This window comes from Lactuca saligna, chromosome 4, assembly GCF_052625555.1.
Source record: "Lactuca saligna cultivar CGN05327 chromosome 4, ASM5262555v1, whole genome shotgun sequence".
In the NCBI taxonomy this organism is placed as follows: domain Eukaryota; kingdom Viridiplantae; phylum Streptophyta; class Magnoliopsida; order Asterales; family Asteraceae; genus Lactuca; species Lactuca saligna.
In genome coordinates this window covers 338,347,536-338,363,653 of record NC_136420.1, presented here as the reverse complement: position 1 = coordinate 338,363,653, position 16,118 = coordinate 338,347,536, and the positions used below count along the sequence as shown (strand labels likewise).

At 38.9% G+C, this 16,118-nt stretch overlaps 1 protein-coding gene across 1 annotated transcript; it reads left to right on the top strand.

The window, feature by feature from the left end:
• Positions 1–1,209: 1,209 nt before the first annotated feature.
• On the top strand, positions 1,210–3,361 carry LOC145040301 (GRAS family protein RAM1-like). The gene is made up of 2 exons (XM_078988248.1): positions 1,210–2,007; positions 2,116–3,361. The coding sequence occupies exons 1-2, from the start codon at positions 1,237–1,239 to the stop codon at positions 3,238–3,240; spliced, it is 1,896 nt and encodes a 631-aa protein (XP_078844374.1). The 5' UTR covers positions 1,210–1,236; the 3' UTR covers positions 3,241–3,361.
• Positions 3,362–16,118: the final 12,757 nt, after the last annotated feature.

The following is a 16,118-nucleotide window of genomic DNA, read 5'->3' as shown; positions in this document are numbered from 1 at the left end:
TTCTGTAATACTTTCCGCTGTACGTTGGCGTTTACACTCTGTGGTTACCGGTGCACGTTTCCGGTGAGATTGATTTTCTAATTTTAAACAACTCAAATAGTGAACTCCAGCGCCGACAGTTCCTTGTTTTCCGGTTCCAGTTTATGATCTACGATGGCTTCAGATGGATGGAGTGAGTTATCGGGGGGTTGTACGTTCAGAAGAAGGTCTAGAGAAGTAATGGATGACAGATGTTCTTCCTATAAATGTATCATGAATATTTTCCTAGTGAATCATCAGAGAATCTGTGAAATTTAACCATTGCTTTACAGATGTTCTTCCTTTACAAGTTAGACTGCTCATCTTGCTAACGATCAGTTGCTTAAGGTTTGTTTAAATTTATCCGGTGTGGATATCACAATTTTGTTGTTATGTTTCTGGAATCATAAAGTGTTGAGCGAGGGTTTCATCATGCCTGAATGAGTATACCAGATAGATGATGCTAGAAAGAAAAAGATACTCTGTTATGGAGTGGGGCTACCATCGCCGATGGGAAGTTTGTCTGCTTCAAGTTACAGCTCACAAAATCCTCGATAAATTTTATTGGAATTTTAACCATAAGAAGAATAAGAAGAGATATTGAGGTCTATTGATTCGATTTTAAAGTATTTGCATTTTGATTCAGAAGACGATGTTGATTGATTATGCCGATTACGGGGGAGAGAAAGAGGGATGGTGAGGAAGAAGAAGAGGTTGGGGTGATAGCTTGAGGGGTAGGGTTAAGTGGGGTTGGTCCTTATGATCATTTATTAATTTAGATCAATTCTGTAACAAAATGATAACATAGGGATCAACAATGCAAAATTTAGAAACTATAAGATCTGTATTTATTAAAAAGAATTAACATAGAGTAAAATTGTGATTATTATTAACCACAGAGACTATTTGTGTAATTTGGCCTTACATTTGTAATGATTTGTATTTTTATTGGCAGAGAATATATGAAATGATAATAAAGTAGCCGGCCCACAAGAAATGTGGGTCCCATTTTTTCTCAAAAAGTTTGAAGTTTTTAACTTATTAGTGTGACAAAATTCAGCTCCATAAAACAACAAAAACCTCCACAACCAATTACTACCCTCCAACTCTGTGTATTTGTCTTGTATAATTATTATTAGCCCACCTCCTTCCCCCATTAAAAGACCATTCATTATAGCCTCAGCTTCAAACTTTCGTCAACCATCTATTCCATGCACAATGATACATGCCGCCATGGGGACTTCCTTACAGAATGATATGAGCAGCCTTATCACCGAAAGCTCTTGCTTGAAGCTCAATCCTACCTCTCCTCCTCTGGATGAAACCAAGAAAACTCCACCACCACCACTTCCTCCATCGTCTGCCCTTAAGATGGAGGACATGGAAATCCAATCTCCTGACTTGTGGGAGTCATTCTTTTCCGAGCAACTGCAGGAGACAGACTTTATGATCTCCTCTCCTGTCCCTTCTTCGAATTTCAACTATTACCCTTCTCCTCTAGCACCATTTAATAACAATACAAAACCGAAAGGAATGAGTCCCCTCCAACGGGTGTTTAGCAACTCCCCCAATAATCATGAGTTCATGCAAGTCGAGACAATTTCTTTACCGGCTCTCGAGAATTTCTTGGACGATCTCGAGGGAGACGATGATTACCTATCCTACTCCACCTCTGGTGTTGGTGTTGGTGTTGTCGATGATCAGTCATACACCATCCCAGCATTATTGGACTGCTTAACGACGTTGCCCAGCCCTTCTAGGTTTTTTGGTGAGGCCACCACATCCAACACAAACAGCAACGATCAGATCATGTATCATCAAGCGCGACCTGCAATTTCAAACGCACCGTTGCTGGAACAACTCGAACAAGAGCGGCGAGAGGAGAAACAACACCGCCAACAACATAGACACCAGTTGCCGTCGTCGCCCCTACAACCTCAACCAATCAACCATAACCACCTCATGGTGCCTCCTCCAGTTGGCGCTGAGGTATATATATTAGTATATTTATTGATCACCCGATCGAAAAAAAGAAATTTAATTATGGTTTTCCTTAATTAACATTATTTAAACAAACAAAAACAAATTTTATGACAGGAGCATGACAGTGGACTTCAACTTGTTCATCTTCTTCTAGCATGTGCAGAAGCAGTGGCCAAAGAGGATTTCATGTCAGCGAGAAGGTACCTTCATCACCTCAACCGTGTCGTCTCCCCGCTCGGTGATTCCATGCAACGTGTTGCCTCTTGCTTCACAGAGGCCCTTACGGCGCGTCTTGCTGCCACGCTGACCACAAAACCAGCCTCCTCCACCCCAAAACCACCATTCACTCCTTTTCCTCCCAATGCACTAGAGATCCTCAAGTTCTATCAAATCGTCTACCAAGCTTGTCCTTACATTAAGTTTGCCCACTTCACTGCTAACCAAGCCATATTTGAGGCATTTGAGGCGGAAGAACGTGTCCATGTCATCGACCTTGATATCCTCCAAGGATACCAGTGGCCTGCTTTCATGCAAGCGCTTGCAGCGAGGCCCGGAGGACCACCGTTTCTACGGATCACTGGTATTGGCTCGTCTCCAGAATCTGTAAGGGAAACCGGACGGTGTTTGTCAGAACTTGCCCACTCTCTCCATGTACCATTTGAGTTCCACCCGGTTGGAGAACAATTGGAAGACCTAGAACCACACATGTTTAACCGAAGGGTTGGAGAAGCCCTGGCAGTCAACTCAGTAAACCGGCTTCAGCGAGTCCCCGGTCATTGCCTAGGAAATTTATTAGCAATGATCCGAGACCAAGCCCCAAATATTGTGACAATCGTGGAGCAAGAAGCAAGCCATAACGGTCCTTACTTCTTGGGTCGATTCTTAGAAGCACTACACTACTACTCGGCGATCTTCGACTCGCTTGATGCAACTTTTCCGGCAGACTCCCCCCAGAGGGCAAAGGTAGAGCAATATATATTTGCCCCGGAGATAAGGAACATAGTTGCATGCGAAGGGGCGGAGAGAGTGATGAGACATGAGAGGTTAGAGAAATGGAGGAAGATCATGGAGGGAAAAGGGTTTCAAGGGGTTCCTCTCAGTGAAAACGCAGTCACACAGTCAAAAATTTTACTTAGTTTATACTCTTGTGATGGTTACAGATTGACAGAAGATAAAGGTTGTTTGCTCTTAGGATGGCAAGATAGATCAATTCTTGCTGCTTCTGCTTGGAGATGCTGATACCCCAATTCATTATCTTTTTCTCTCTCTCTCTTTTTTTTTTAATTACTACCATTATGTTTGTGCTTAATATTTTATTTTGTTTCTTTTGACTTTTAGTCTTGTCCTTCTTCTGAATTGAAGAAATGGAAACAGTGTGTAACTTTTATATTCTATATATCAAACAAATAAAATTAAAATATATAAAGATATATTTGGTTATCCAAATATATTAAATATAATCCCTCTTTAGTTCACCCAGGTTTTAGGGTATCTCCAACCCTACCACTATAAAAAAAAAATGTTAATTAGTGACGAAAACGAAATGGTCATTTACAATAGAACAAGTCGTCACTAAATGATTTAATGACCAAAAATCCGGTTATCACTTTTCGTCACTATAGGTCTGTCGCAAAACCGATTTAGTGACCAAAATAAAATATGATCACTAAATAGTGACTAAAATATATGTGTCACTAAATCTGTGACGACCAATTTCGTCACTAAAAGTTGTCACTAATCAATAAAAGTCGTCACTATTATATCTACTCAGCGACCAATAAAAGTCATCATCATCTTATCCGATTAATGACCATAGAAAATCATCACTTGTATATCCGATTAGTGATTATAACAGGTCGTCACTGATTTATCCAATTAGATAAAAAAAGAGATCAATAATTAAGCAATTATTGAAATATTAAATGTCGATTTTAATATGAAATATTACATGTCATTTTTAAAAAACAAAATCCATACATATAAAGATCACGACTTTTCTTCCGGATAATAAGGAGCAAGTTTTTTTAGTGTGCTCCATAAAGTTCCAACCTACCTGCATAGGAGCATAAGAATGTATTAATCACAACTGATAGTCACTAATTGTTTTTACTTTCTGAGTTAATCGGGACACAAAACTACTCTGCCATGAAAGTGATGGACAAAACTACCCTTGCAAGTAGGAATAAGCTCTTGATGGCACAAATTGAAAAGGAAATCCTGCAATCTCCTACGTTGTATGACTTTTTTTTTTTAATACACAATTTATAGCAAGGATGAATCTTGCTGAATTTTCCGTCCCTATTTTACTACTTAACATTTTTCGTATCGTAAAAGTTACCGGTCATTTCGTTAAATCCGAAATAAAATTACCATTTTACCCTTATCTTCTTCATACAAACTGATATTTTTATGAAATCAAACCTAATTACGAATCCATAATTTAATGATATAAGAACTAATAATTAATAAATTATTAGCCACCAACCTACTACATGTGAACACTAGAATAATCATAAATCGGATGGGGCTGGCAGAATACTTTTTTAATAGAATATAAATATGAGGTCAAAATGGTTATTTTCATAAAATTAACGAAATGCGTGTTTCCATGGACAATTCATGGCCAAAAAACGTTAAGAAATAGTAAATAGGAATGAAAAACGCAAGGACTCTTTTTTTGAACCATATAAAAAAAGTAATATAACAGAGGAGGTCAAAACTGTAAATTTTAGAGTTAATTTAGAGATAGCTTACCCAAATAAGCTTCTTTCGGATATTAGTGCCAATTTCTGTTTGATTGGTGGAGGATACGTCCAAAGAGTTGTAGGAACAAGATCTTCAAGGCACAATCAGAACTACATTTGTATGTAACAAGCTACTCATTAACTTTAAGTATATAAGATTATAGATAGAAATATGCAGTCATCATTGAGGATAAAAAAAATGAAATCAAACTAAAGATCAAATCAATACATACTTATTATTATCTTTTGATCACACAAATAAAAGGATACCTTTTTACTAGACACAATCTTCTTTCGACTGCTACAACTCTAAAGATGCTAAAAGAACAAATACATAAATGAATTAGTGAATACATCATTAGGGTATGAAGAAAGAAGATAAAAAATGAAATCAAACTAAAGATCAAGTAAATACATACTTATATTGTAGATAAATTTCATTAATAAGAAAAGGGAAGTATATTGTTGTTATTCTAATCTTGAAATCAGCACAAAGGCTCAACTTTTATTCTTTTGTTACCATTTTATTTATGCCTTCCATTGCACTTGTTTAATTAATTGTCAAATCTATGAGAACAAATATTCTTATCATATTCCCTCATTTTGTTGGACAATTGATTCATTATCCATTCTACCATAAAAATATAAATACATGTACTAAGCACAAACTCTTGTCCTTGATGTACTCGTATTTGTACATGCTTTTTGAGTTATATCATGCAATGAAATGGTTAAGGCATCCACCACTTCCGATGGTACATTTCCTCTTGTTAGGGATAGTTGGTCAATATTTAAATCAACATTTAGATTTAAATGTGGCTCTTGTTCTTGATGTACTTCTCCATTATTACATAAATATCATACAATACACGAGGGGAACTAATTTGAACCACATACCAATTTTTGTCCAATTTAAAATCTGGTTCATAAAAAAAACTTGTTTGGCTTGTTGTTTTTGGGACTAATGATGGAGTTGGAAAGGATTTTTAGAATATATCAAGCAAAAAATCAAATGATTTGATGGACCATCCAACTCATATCTTGGGTCCTTTGTGCTATGAACTATATTCATCCAAGACATGTCCATATGCTATGATAAAAGAAAAAAATTCACACTATTTGTCTCAATAGAAAATGAAAATGAGATTCATGTATATTACCTCTCCAACAGCTTCAATAGCTGCCAACCATTCATTAGAAAAGGGAACAACATGTATGGCTAAAGACTTATTATTGTGCCTCTTGATGTTATTTGAACTCTTCCTGAAAACCAACCAAGAATCAAGTTTACGATTTTGTCCCCTAAGTTAGATATGACTTATGATCAAATCAAGATAAGTAAAAAAAAAGTGGAAAAAAAAGCAAATAAATAAATAAATGTACAACTTGCTCAAAGCTACTTACATCAACACTATTGCATCTTTATTATTTCCTTCTTTTTCAACATCAACTTCTTCCCAGAAGCTTATCTTTAACACCTCATCTCCTTCAACAACAGAATGACTAAACAAAGTGTTATACATGTACTTGTGGATTCACTTGTAGTCGATTGTTGACTCACTGGAAAACTTGAATTAGACTCAAAGGGGTCTTTGCCACATGACAAGTCTTGTTCATCCAAGACTTTGTCCATATGCTATGATAAACGAAAAAAATCATGAAAATAGTATAAATGTATAATAACAGTGATTAAATTTAAGAAAAGTCAAGTGGCAGCATTGGATTATCTTGTGGCACTTGAGATATTTATGTGCCTACTTATGATGGAAACATGGATAAAGTTGTGGAAGGGCATCACAGGTAATAAGAAATTAAATTCATAAGTAAAGAAAAAATGTTATTTTAGAATAATAAACTTTAATCAGATAAAGATATATCGTTAAATAAATTGCATATATATTATATGTAGGTTTTTTTTGTAACATCCCGAGTTCATGAGTGCAAGTTTAGGGTTCAAAGTGTAAGTATGAAAGGGCAACTCGGCGAGTCCATGGGTGGACTCGAGGAGTAGGGTCGCGACTCAGGTCGCGTGTTAAGTGGCCAACTCGGCGAGTCGGAGGCTGGACTCGGCGAGTAGGCGCTGAGTGAAGAAAACCCTAATTTCGGGGGAGGAGCCCTATATAAAGGACATTATTCCCTCTCCCCATCCTCTTTACCCTCTCTTGAAGTCCAGAAAACCCTAAGGTGTGTTTGTGAGTGATTTAAAAGCATTTGAACCTTGGAAGAGAGATTTTGGAGGAGATCTTGGAGAGATAGGAGGCTTGGAGCAAGGGGCTTTGCTAAGAATCGGATTTCTCTCCTGTTGGGGCTTCCTTTTGAGTGATTACTTCGTTTCTTGAGTTGTTATTCATCTAGATTCATCATCTTGGAATGTGTGGAAAGTTTAGCTTGTGGTATTTTGAGTTTGAAGGTTAGATCTGAGGTTGCTACCTCAGATCTGGTATGGATAAGGTCTAGAGTGCATTAAATTCCCTATTATTGATGTTTGGTGAAGCCATCTTGTCCCAAACCCTAGCCCTAGATTGTAAAATGCCTAGATCTCTTTAGATTCACAAGGGTGTACTTGGAGAGTTGTTTGAAGGTGGGCAAGAACTCGAAGAGTTGGAAGAACAACTCGGTGAGTTGGTTGAAGATAGCCTTGGACTCGGCGAGTCTGTTCTTGGAACCAGCGAGTCTAGTCTTGAGGTCTTAGCCTTTCCTGGTTAAGCTAAGAATTGGTGAGTCAAGGGATGACTTAGTAAGTTGAGATGGGTCTTTTCAGTGTTGGGGGACTCGGCGAGTTAGTGGGCTGACTCGGCGAGTAGAGTCAGCCAGAAGGTTGACTTTGACTTTGACTTTGATCAAGAGTTGACCAGTTGACTTCTAAGGGCATTTTGGTATTTTGTGGTATTTATTGGGTCTAGTCATTCGGCTTTATCAGGGTGCAGTTCGTGTCGGAGGTTGGAGCAGCGTGATCTTATCTTTTCAGTCAGCAGTTGCAAGGTGAGTTATCCTCACTATATCAACAGGGTCTAAGGCACCAAGGCCGACCCTTTATCGGATTGTAATCCGGGTATTGTTGTTATGTTGCCGTTTTACTATGTTTGCATCCTGGTAGTTAGGATGGTATATGTTAGAGACCTGGTTAAGGTCAGTATCCTGGTATATAGGGTGATGCTATACTAGTGACCGATTAGGTCGGTATCCTGCTTAGAGTATGTCGTGTTACGTGATCTGCTAGATCGGTGTTGAAGATTATTGTGTTGCATCTTGGGCCCTTTTGTTTTACAATCGGATTAGGCTTGTCAATCCATGTTTATCTAGATTAGCCCTTTTTCTTTGATAAACGGTTAGGGTTTTATTATAAATAAATGCATGCATGTATGCGTATGGAGAACGGTCGTCGTCATTCTCATTGATTATTGTAAACCCTAAAATCCTCTACAGTTGATGTTCTTTATCGAGCTCTTCTGAGGATTGTTTATTAATCTTTCGACACCTTTTGATCCATTTGCTTGTTCTTATTGTTTATCTGGTTATTTCTCTACCTATTTCATAGATCTAATCGATCTTCAAGTTTATTTTTAAACTTATCAATTGGTATCAGAGCAGGAGGCTGTGTAATTGATACACTTCTTTTCTGTGTAAAAGCTTCGATTAGGGTTATTCCGCATTCATTGATATTTATTGAGCCATCATCTCATAATTGACGTATCTCGATATTTATTGTTTTTGCCCTAATTTGATATATTACAAGTATGATCTTTGAACAGGGTATTCGATCAATTATGGACGAGTCGCAATCCAATCCCATCAATATTTCAAACAGCATTGGATCAACAACGAAGATTCCCATCCTGTACACCCATGATTATGAAGTCTGGGCGAATCACTTTGAAGATTATGTCATATGATCTGAGGATAATGGATACCTCATCTGGGAAGCAATCATCTTTGGACCTTTTTCTCATTCAACAACTTCAAGGATTATTAAAACTCAAAAGGAGTATAACGATCTTTGGAAAGATGTTAAAGATGTAGCGCAAGACAAAAAAGTTAAATTTCAGTGCAATATCAAAGCGTTAAGATTGATCAGATTTGCTCTTCAATCCGATACTTTTAGGCTGGTAAGTTCATGCACGACTGCAAAAGAGATATGGGACAGGCTACGTGAACTGTACTCTACAGACGAAGATCTTGAACACTCCATTCAAACCTTACTCTTGTCTGAGTTTGGTGAGTTCAAGCAAGGAGCAGAAGAAACGGTGACTCAAACGTTCGATCGCTTCAATCATCTTCTTAGCAAGATGATCAAACATGACATCAAAAGGAAGCTTATTGAACAGAAGGTTACGTTTTTGAACGGACTCAGATCTGAGTAGAGAGCAGTCGTGTCCACAGTTAAAGCGCACGAGCAATTCAAATCCTATTCTTTGGCAAAACTAGTGGGCATCCTAAAATCCCAAGAAATGATCGTATTACAGGAGAAAAATGTGGTTTCAGGTCTTGGTTCACTGACCCTCCTGTCGAAAAGCAAAGCGGTGATAGAGGACGAAGATCTCAACTTGGATGATTATGATCTCACGTCTGAGGACTATGCTATGATGGTGTTAAACCCCAAGAGATTCATCAAGAAGAGATTCCCCACTAACAGGAACCAAAACTGGCAAGGGAGTTATAGCTCTGAAAAGGTCAAAGATGAATCGAAGGCTGCAGAGTCAAAGAAGGAACCGAAGGCTGAAGGAGATTTTGGAGTGAGTTGCTTTTATTGTGGAGGAAAGAACCACTACGCAAAAGATTGCATCCTCAAAAAGATGATAGAAAAGGATGAGGAAAATGATGAAGAAGCCGTGTTGATGAAAAAGCTTGATGAATTAAGGATGAAGAAATCTGCTGCTAACCCTCCTATGAATGCTTTAATTGTGCAGGGTTAGGTAGTTGATGATGAGTTCAGTGGCATGGAGGTCTGGTCAACCGACTTCGAAGATGATGAAGTGAGGAAGCCTTCACATGGAAAGGCTTATGTAGCGAAAGAAGAGAGCAGTGGAGGAAGATGCTTGATGGTGTCCGACGTATCTCAGATAAGGGGATACAACACTGATGGTGGGAATGATGACAAAAAGGAACAACAGAATCTGTGCTTTACTTCCAAACCACTCAGTGTGCAGTTCAACGAACTTGATGAACTGATCAAGAAGGTACAATCAGTTTTTGTCTCATTTAAAGTCCCATAATGCTCATATGAAAAGGAATTAAAAAGTGTTAATTCAAGAATCTCTCATCTAGATAGTAGTTTAAATCAAACTCGGGTCACCAATTCTAACCTAACTGACCAATTAAGCAGGGTGTCTTCGAAGAGTGAGGAACGTCGGATGTGGATCGAACTGAAGGAGTCGGAGTTAATCAAAATAAAAGATGAAAACATTTATTTGCAAAGAGACAATTTAAAGCTTTTGAAACAGCGAAATGTTTTTTGTTTGATTGCCAAACATTTTTATACAAATATTACTCAGCTTCATTTGAATTGTGAAATAGGGCAAAAGATTCATCGCATGATTTTACCCTTCCTTGAGTTTAAGGAAGATGAAATTGATGCTGAATCATATAATTGTGAGAGTGTTATTTCGTCTGAGGATGTTAATCCAACATATCTGTATGGACTGGACAAAATAGAATCTTTCATTAAATCCAAGGACCACAAGAACATGCTCAAAAACCTTTTGGATGAAAATGATAAACTGAAGCTAAGAACCGAAACCATACAAAAATTTGACTCATTGAATGTCAACTTAAGCTCAGAAAATAAAATTGATGTTGAAAATGCATCTGAGCTTAATGAGGACGATAATATGAGTGAAATTTCTGTAGAGGACACGGTTGATTGTTCGGAATTTGTCAAGAACGAACCCGAGAACCAAAAAAATCTCGTTTCAGAAAACTCTGTGGAGTTCGCTCGGATGTCCCAACAAAAGTCCCCGATCCTTGTAGAGAAGGCAGTCGTATACCAAAAAGTTAAAACCACTCCAAATCAGGTGTACAAGGTCACAGGTGTAACCGAACATCAGACTGCTGAACTCACAGCTATTGTGAACGAGGACAATGCTGATGGATGTGACGAGTTCTTCTGGTCAGCTCCCATTGACAATGCTGATGAAACGGTAGGTCTGTCTGAAAGGACTTCATGGAAAAGCAAAGGAAGATACGTACCAGAACCTTTCAATAAACCTGATAGCTTCAACATGGCAAGTACCAGTGGAACAAAAGATGTCCCTCAAGAGAAAGAAAATCCTACAAAAGAAGTCACATCCCCAAGTGAAACTTCATCAGTTCAGAGTGGATCAGCCAACGAAAACCAAAAACATAAAGCTAACATCCATCTTCAACCGAAGCAGATGAGAAATCAAAAATGAGAAAGGAATCAGAGATACAGGAAGAATCTCTCAGAAAGAAAACAATTTTGGCAATCGCAAAATGCCTATTTCTCACATCAAGACAGGAATTTAAAACCAGAGAAAAATCTTGTTGGATCGACAGAGAGCAATAACAACCGAAAGCAGAGGTTCGGTTCAGAGCACAATGACTACCGAAAGCAGAGGCTCGGTTCTGAGCAAAACAACAACCGAAAGCAGAGGTTCGGTTCAGTGCACAATGACAACCGAAAGCAGAGGTTCGGTTCAGAGCATAACAACAACCGAAAGCATAGGTTCGGTTCAGAAAATGATTTCAACCGAAAGCACAGGTTTAGCTCGGAAATCAAAAGAGATCAAAACTCTAGGGTTGGTCCTACTGTTAATCAAAAGCAAAAGAGTCACCTAGAATCTTCAACCAAGAAGTCATACCAATCTGAGCTATCTCATTCTAACTTTTCTAACTCTTCAAAGACTTCTGTCTCTTCTTGTCCTAAATTCCACTCTGTTCCTTCTCAAAAATCTCAGTCATCAGCTGAACAAAAAGGAAAACAGAAGGTTTCAGATGTTGAACCATAATCAATATCAAAAACATCAAATCCAAATAAAATCAAAGTTTTCACCATCAAAAGGAAAGATGAAACAACACTAATAAAAAGAACATATTTAGTTGACATCTCTCTTACTATTCCTGTTCTTGTAAAAAGCTCACATGGACCCAAGAAGCTCTGGGTTCCTAAATCTGCTTAATTTTTGCAGGTTATCAGTAACGAGCAGTTTGACGAAGAATGGTACATTGATAGTGGCTACTCGCGTCACATGACAGGAAGGAAGGAAGAGCTAAGGGAATTCAGATATCTTTCAAATGGTGGAAATGTCAAATTTGGGAACAACTCCTTCGGCACCATAAAAGGCTATGGAATGATTACAAATGGTGATTTCACAATAAGGAAGGTTGCATATGTGGAAGGATTGCAACATAACCTCATAAGTGTATCTCAGCTTGTTGGAGGTACCGGTCTTCAAGTCTCATTCGACGATGAGGGTTCTGAGATAATTGAGAAGAAGACAAAAAGAGTTATTCTCAAGTCGGAGCGTAAAGGCGAAATGTTTCCTTTAAATCTCAAACCCATCAAAGGAAACCCAGCCATCTGCTTGTTATCCAAAGCACAATCTGACGAAAGTTGGCTATGGCACCGAAGACTCTCTCATCTCAACTTCAAAGATATCAACAAACTTGTTACTGGAGGTCACGTTAGAGGTCTTCCATTGCTCAAGTATGATAGAGATCATCTGTGTGATGCATGTGAAATGGGGAAGCAGAGTCGTCAAAGTCATCCATCTATAATAAACACTAAAGTTGTTGAACCACTAGAATTACTTCATATTGATTTATGTGATCCATCTTCTATCGAAAGCATTGGTGGTAGCAAGTATATTCTTGTTATTGTTGATGACTTTTCACATTTTACATGGGTGTTCTTTCTGAAGCTTAAATCTGAAGCGTCTCACAAGCTAAAAGTGTTCATCAAGCAGATTGAAGTACAGCTGAAGAAGGTCGTTCGCAACATCAGAAGCGACAATGGGTTGGAGTTCAAAAATAAAGAATTCGAAGAATTCCTGGAAGAAAAGGGAATTAGTCACAACTTCTCAGCTCCATACACACCTCAACAGAACGGAATTGTCGAAAGACGAAACCGATCCCTATGTGAAGCTGCCCGAACCATGCTAAGTTTTGCTTCCTTACCTTTATATTTTTGGGCTGATGCTATTTCTGCTGCTTGTTTTACACAGAACAGGTCGTATCTTAACAAGCGCTTCACTCTCACTCCTTATGAGATCATCAACAACAGGAAGCCAAATGTGAGTTTTTCCATGTGTTTGGTTCTAGGTGTTTCATTTTCAATTCTAAAGAACACCGCAACAAGTTTGATGTCAAAGCTGACAAAGGGTTATTTCTGGGCTATTCTCTTACTTCCAAAGCATACAGGGTGTTAAACAAGCGTTCAAGGAAAATAGAAGAAACTTACTACGTGACTTTTGATGATAGCTATGTCAAAAAGCTAAAGGCCAACGAAGACACAGCTGGAGATATCTTTCCTCAAACTGGCCAAGTCACAGCCTCGATCGCTAATCTATTCGAGAACTTCATGGAGCTTTTTGATGAACCAGAGAAGGCCATTCTTTCTGAAGCCAGTGCAGCAGACAACAGGGTAGATCACTTGAAGCAACTTGTTGACGATGCTGCAAGAAGAATGAATGAAGAAGAATCAGGTTCAAAAGACCCTCCCCAACACAATGCGTCCGTCGAGGGGGAGTATCCACCATTAGTCGAGTGGGAGGATCCACCATCATCATCCTAGCCGAGCTCACAAGTTGAGGGGGAGCTAAGGTCTAAAACTTCAACCGAAAGCGCATTGCCAACGGACAGCACCTCACCAACCGAAAGTACCTCACCAACCGAAGGTGCATCAACGCCCGAAAGCTCAGCACCACAAGAAACCACTGTAGCTCAAGATTCTCAAGACATTCCTGTAAGATCATTTGTCGAGAGGAAGCATGCTGATATGTCATCCGACTTCGACAGTCTGTCCGAACCAGAAGAAATGATAAATGCTGAATTAGATCCATCTTTTGATCCAAACTACCCTCCTCTCACCAAATGGACCAGAGATCATCCTATCTCTCACGTTGTTGGTAATGTATCAGATACAGTTCTGACTCGATCACAACTCAAGGCAAAACAAACATCCTTGTTCTCTAAAGTCGAATTCTGCATGTTTAACTCATTCGTATCAAAAGTTGAACCAAATACAGTTAACACTACTCTTGATCATTCCGATTGGGTTCAAGCTATGCAAGACGAACTGAATGAATTTGAAAGGAACAAAGTTTGGCGTCTTATTCCAACTCCTCTAGATGCCTCGGTTGTTGGTCTCAAATGGGTCTTTAGGAACAAACTTGACAAGGAAGGGAACGTTATAAGAAACAAAGCCCGTCTGGTCGTAAAAGGATACTGTCAGGAGGAAGGCATTGACTATGAAGAGACTTTCGCTCCTGTAGCTAGGCTGTAATCAGTGAGAATATTTCTTGCCTATGCTACTCACAAAAACTTTGAGGTCTTTCAAATGGACGTCAACTGTGCATTTCTCAATGGCGAACTCGAAGAAACTGTGTATGTGGAGCAACCTCCTGGATTCGTGAATGAAAAGTATCCCGATCATTGTTACATTTTGGATAAAGCCGTGTATGGTCTGAAACAAGCACCGAGAGCCTGGTATGAAACGCTAACTAAATTTTTAAAGATGTCCAAATTCAAACAAGGTTCGGTTGACCCAACCTTCTTTCGCAAAAAGGAAGGTAACCACCTCATGATCGTTCAAATTTATGTCGATGATATCATCTTTGGCTCAACAAATCCTAGCCTAACAGCTGAATTCAGAAAGCTGATGGAGACTAAATTTGAAATGGGCTCGATGGGTCCCATTAACTTTTTCCTTGGTTTAAATATTAGACAGGAACCTGAAGGCATCTTTATCAACCAGGAAGCTTACACAAAGACTCTCTTAGCAAAATTTGGCATGATGGGAGATTCAAAGGTCAAAGTCCCAATGGCGTTCGGCACTAAGCTCACTCCATCCCTGGATAAACCAGCTGTTGATCTTACGCTTTATCGTCAAATGATAGGCTCTCTAATGTATCTTACTGCTAGCAGGCCTGACATAATGTTTTCTGTTTGTTACTGTGCTCGGTTTCAGGCAAATCCACAGGAGCCTCACATGCTTGCAGTGAAGAACATATTACGTTATCTCAAGAGAACTACCTCTTTAGGTTTGTGGTACCATTCTAACTCAGGCTTCTTCGTTCAAGCCTACTCAGATGCAGACCTTGGTGGTTGTGGTCTCGACAGGAAAAGCACCACTGGCAGCTGCCAATTCCTCGATGGGAAGTTGGTTAGCTAGCAGTCAAAGAAACAAACGTGCGTGTCCTTGTCTACTGCTGAAGCAGAATACATTGCCGCTGCTTCCTGTACCTCTCAAGTGATTTGGATCCAGAGTCAACTCCGAGACTATGGACTCAATATGAAAAAGATCCCACTATATTGTGACTCTGAAAGTGCAATTAGGATTTGTCATAACCCAGTGCAACACTCCAAGACCAAGCACATAGCACTGAGGTATCACTTCATCAAAGATCACGTGGAAGATGGAAACGTTGAAGTACACTTTGTTCGAACCACTGATCAGTTGGCCGATGTCTTTACCAAAGCTCTTCCTGAAGCGACTTTCAACAAAATTCTACTAGGCTTAGGTATGATGGTAGGAGAGTCGGTCCCGAATCCTCAAATCTCTAACTAAGAATCAGGAACCGAAATAGACAGACCGCTCGATCTCTCTCTGCTCTGGAGATTTAATGGAACCGAAATAGACAGACCGCTCGGTCCCTCTCTGCTCTGGAATTTTAATGACACTGAAATAGACAGACCGCTCGGTTCCTCTCTGTTCTGTAATTTTAATGTCACCGAAATACACAGATCGCTCGGTCTATCTCTGCTTCATCTTTTTTTTTCTGTTGTACATTTTATCTTTCTGTTTTTATTTCTTTTTCAAAAAAAAAATTTCAAAATCACAAAAATATTTTATCTTTCTCTTTTAGAAAAATCTTAAAATACAAAAATATTTTCATTTTTGCTTTTATTCAGTTTCTTACTTATTTCCATTACTCGCTAGTTCTGGTTGGTGTAAGCTTTGCACAGGTAAATCCAAGTATCACCTTCGATAGTGTTCACCCAGGTTTGTTTCATTTTTTTTTATCTCATACTAGTTAGAAGTCCCTAGAAGCATGCTGCTGTATGTTGTCACAAGCCTCTATGATCTTGAGTAAGCCTTAATGATTCGATCAATACCTATCGTTTCTTCCCAATCAGGCTATTTTCCAACACTCGGTCTAGAGCTACCTTACTCTTCTCATTTGAGACATGAGTTGC

What these genes read in the sequence shown, in the direction of transcription:
- LOC145040301 (XM_078988248.1), top strand. Translation starts at nt 1,237, where the DNA reads ATGATACATGCCGCCATGGGGACTTCCTTACAGAATGATATGAGCAGC. An exon ending in CTCCTCCAGTTGGCGCTGAG is followed by an intron (nt 2,008 to 2,115) that starts GTATATATATTA and finishes ATTTTATGACAG; the next exon opens with GAGCATGACAGTGGACTTCA.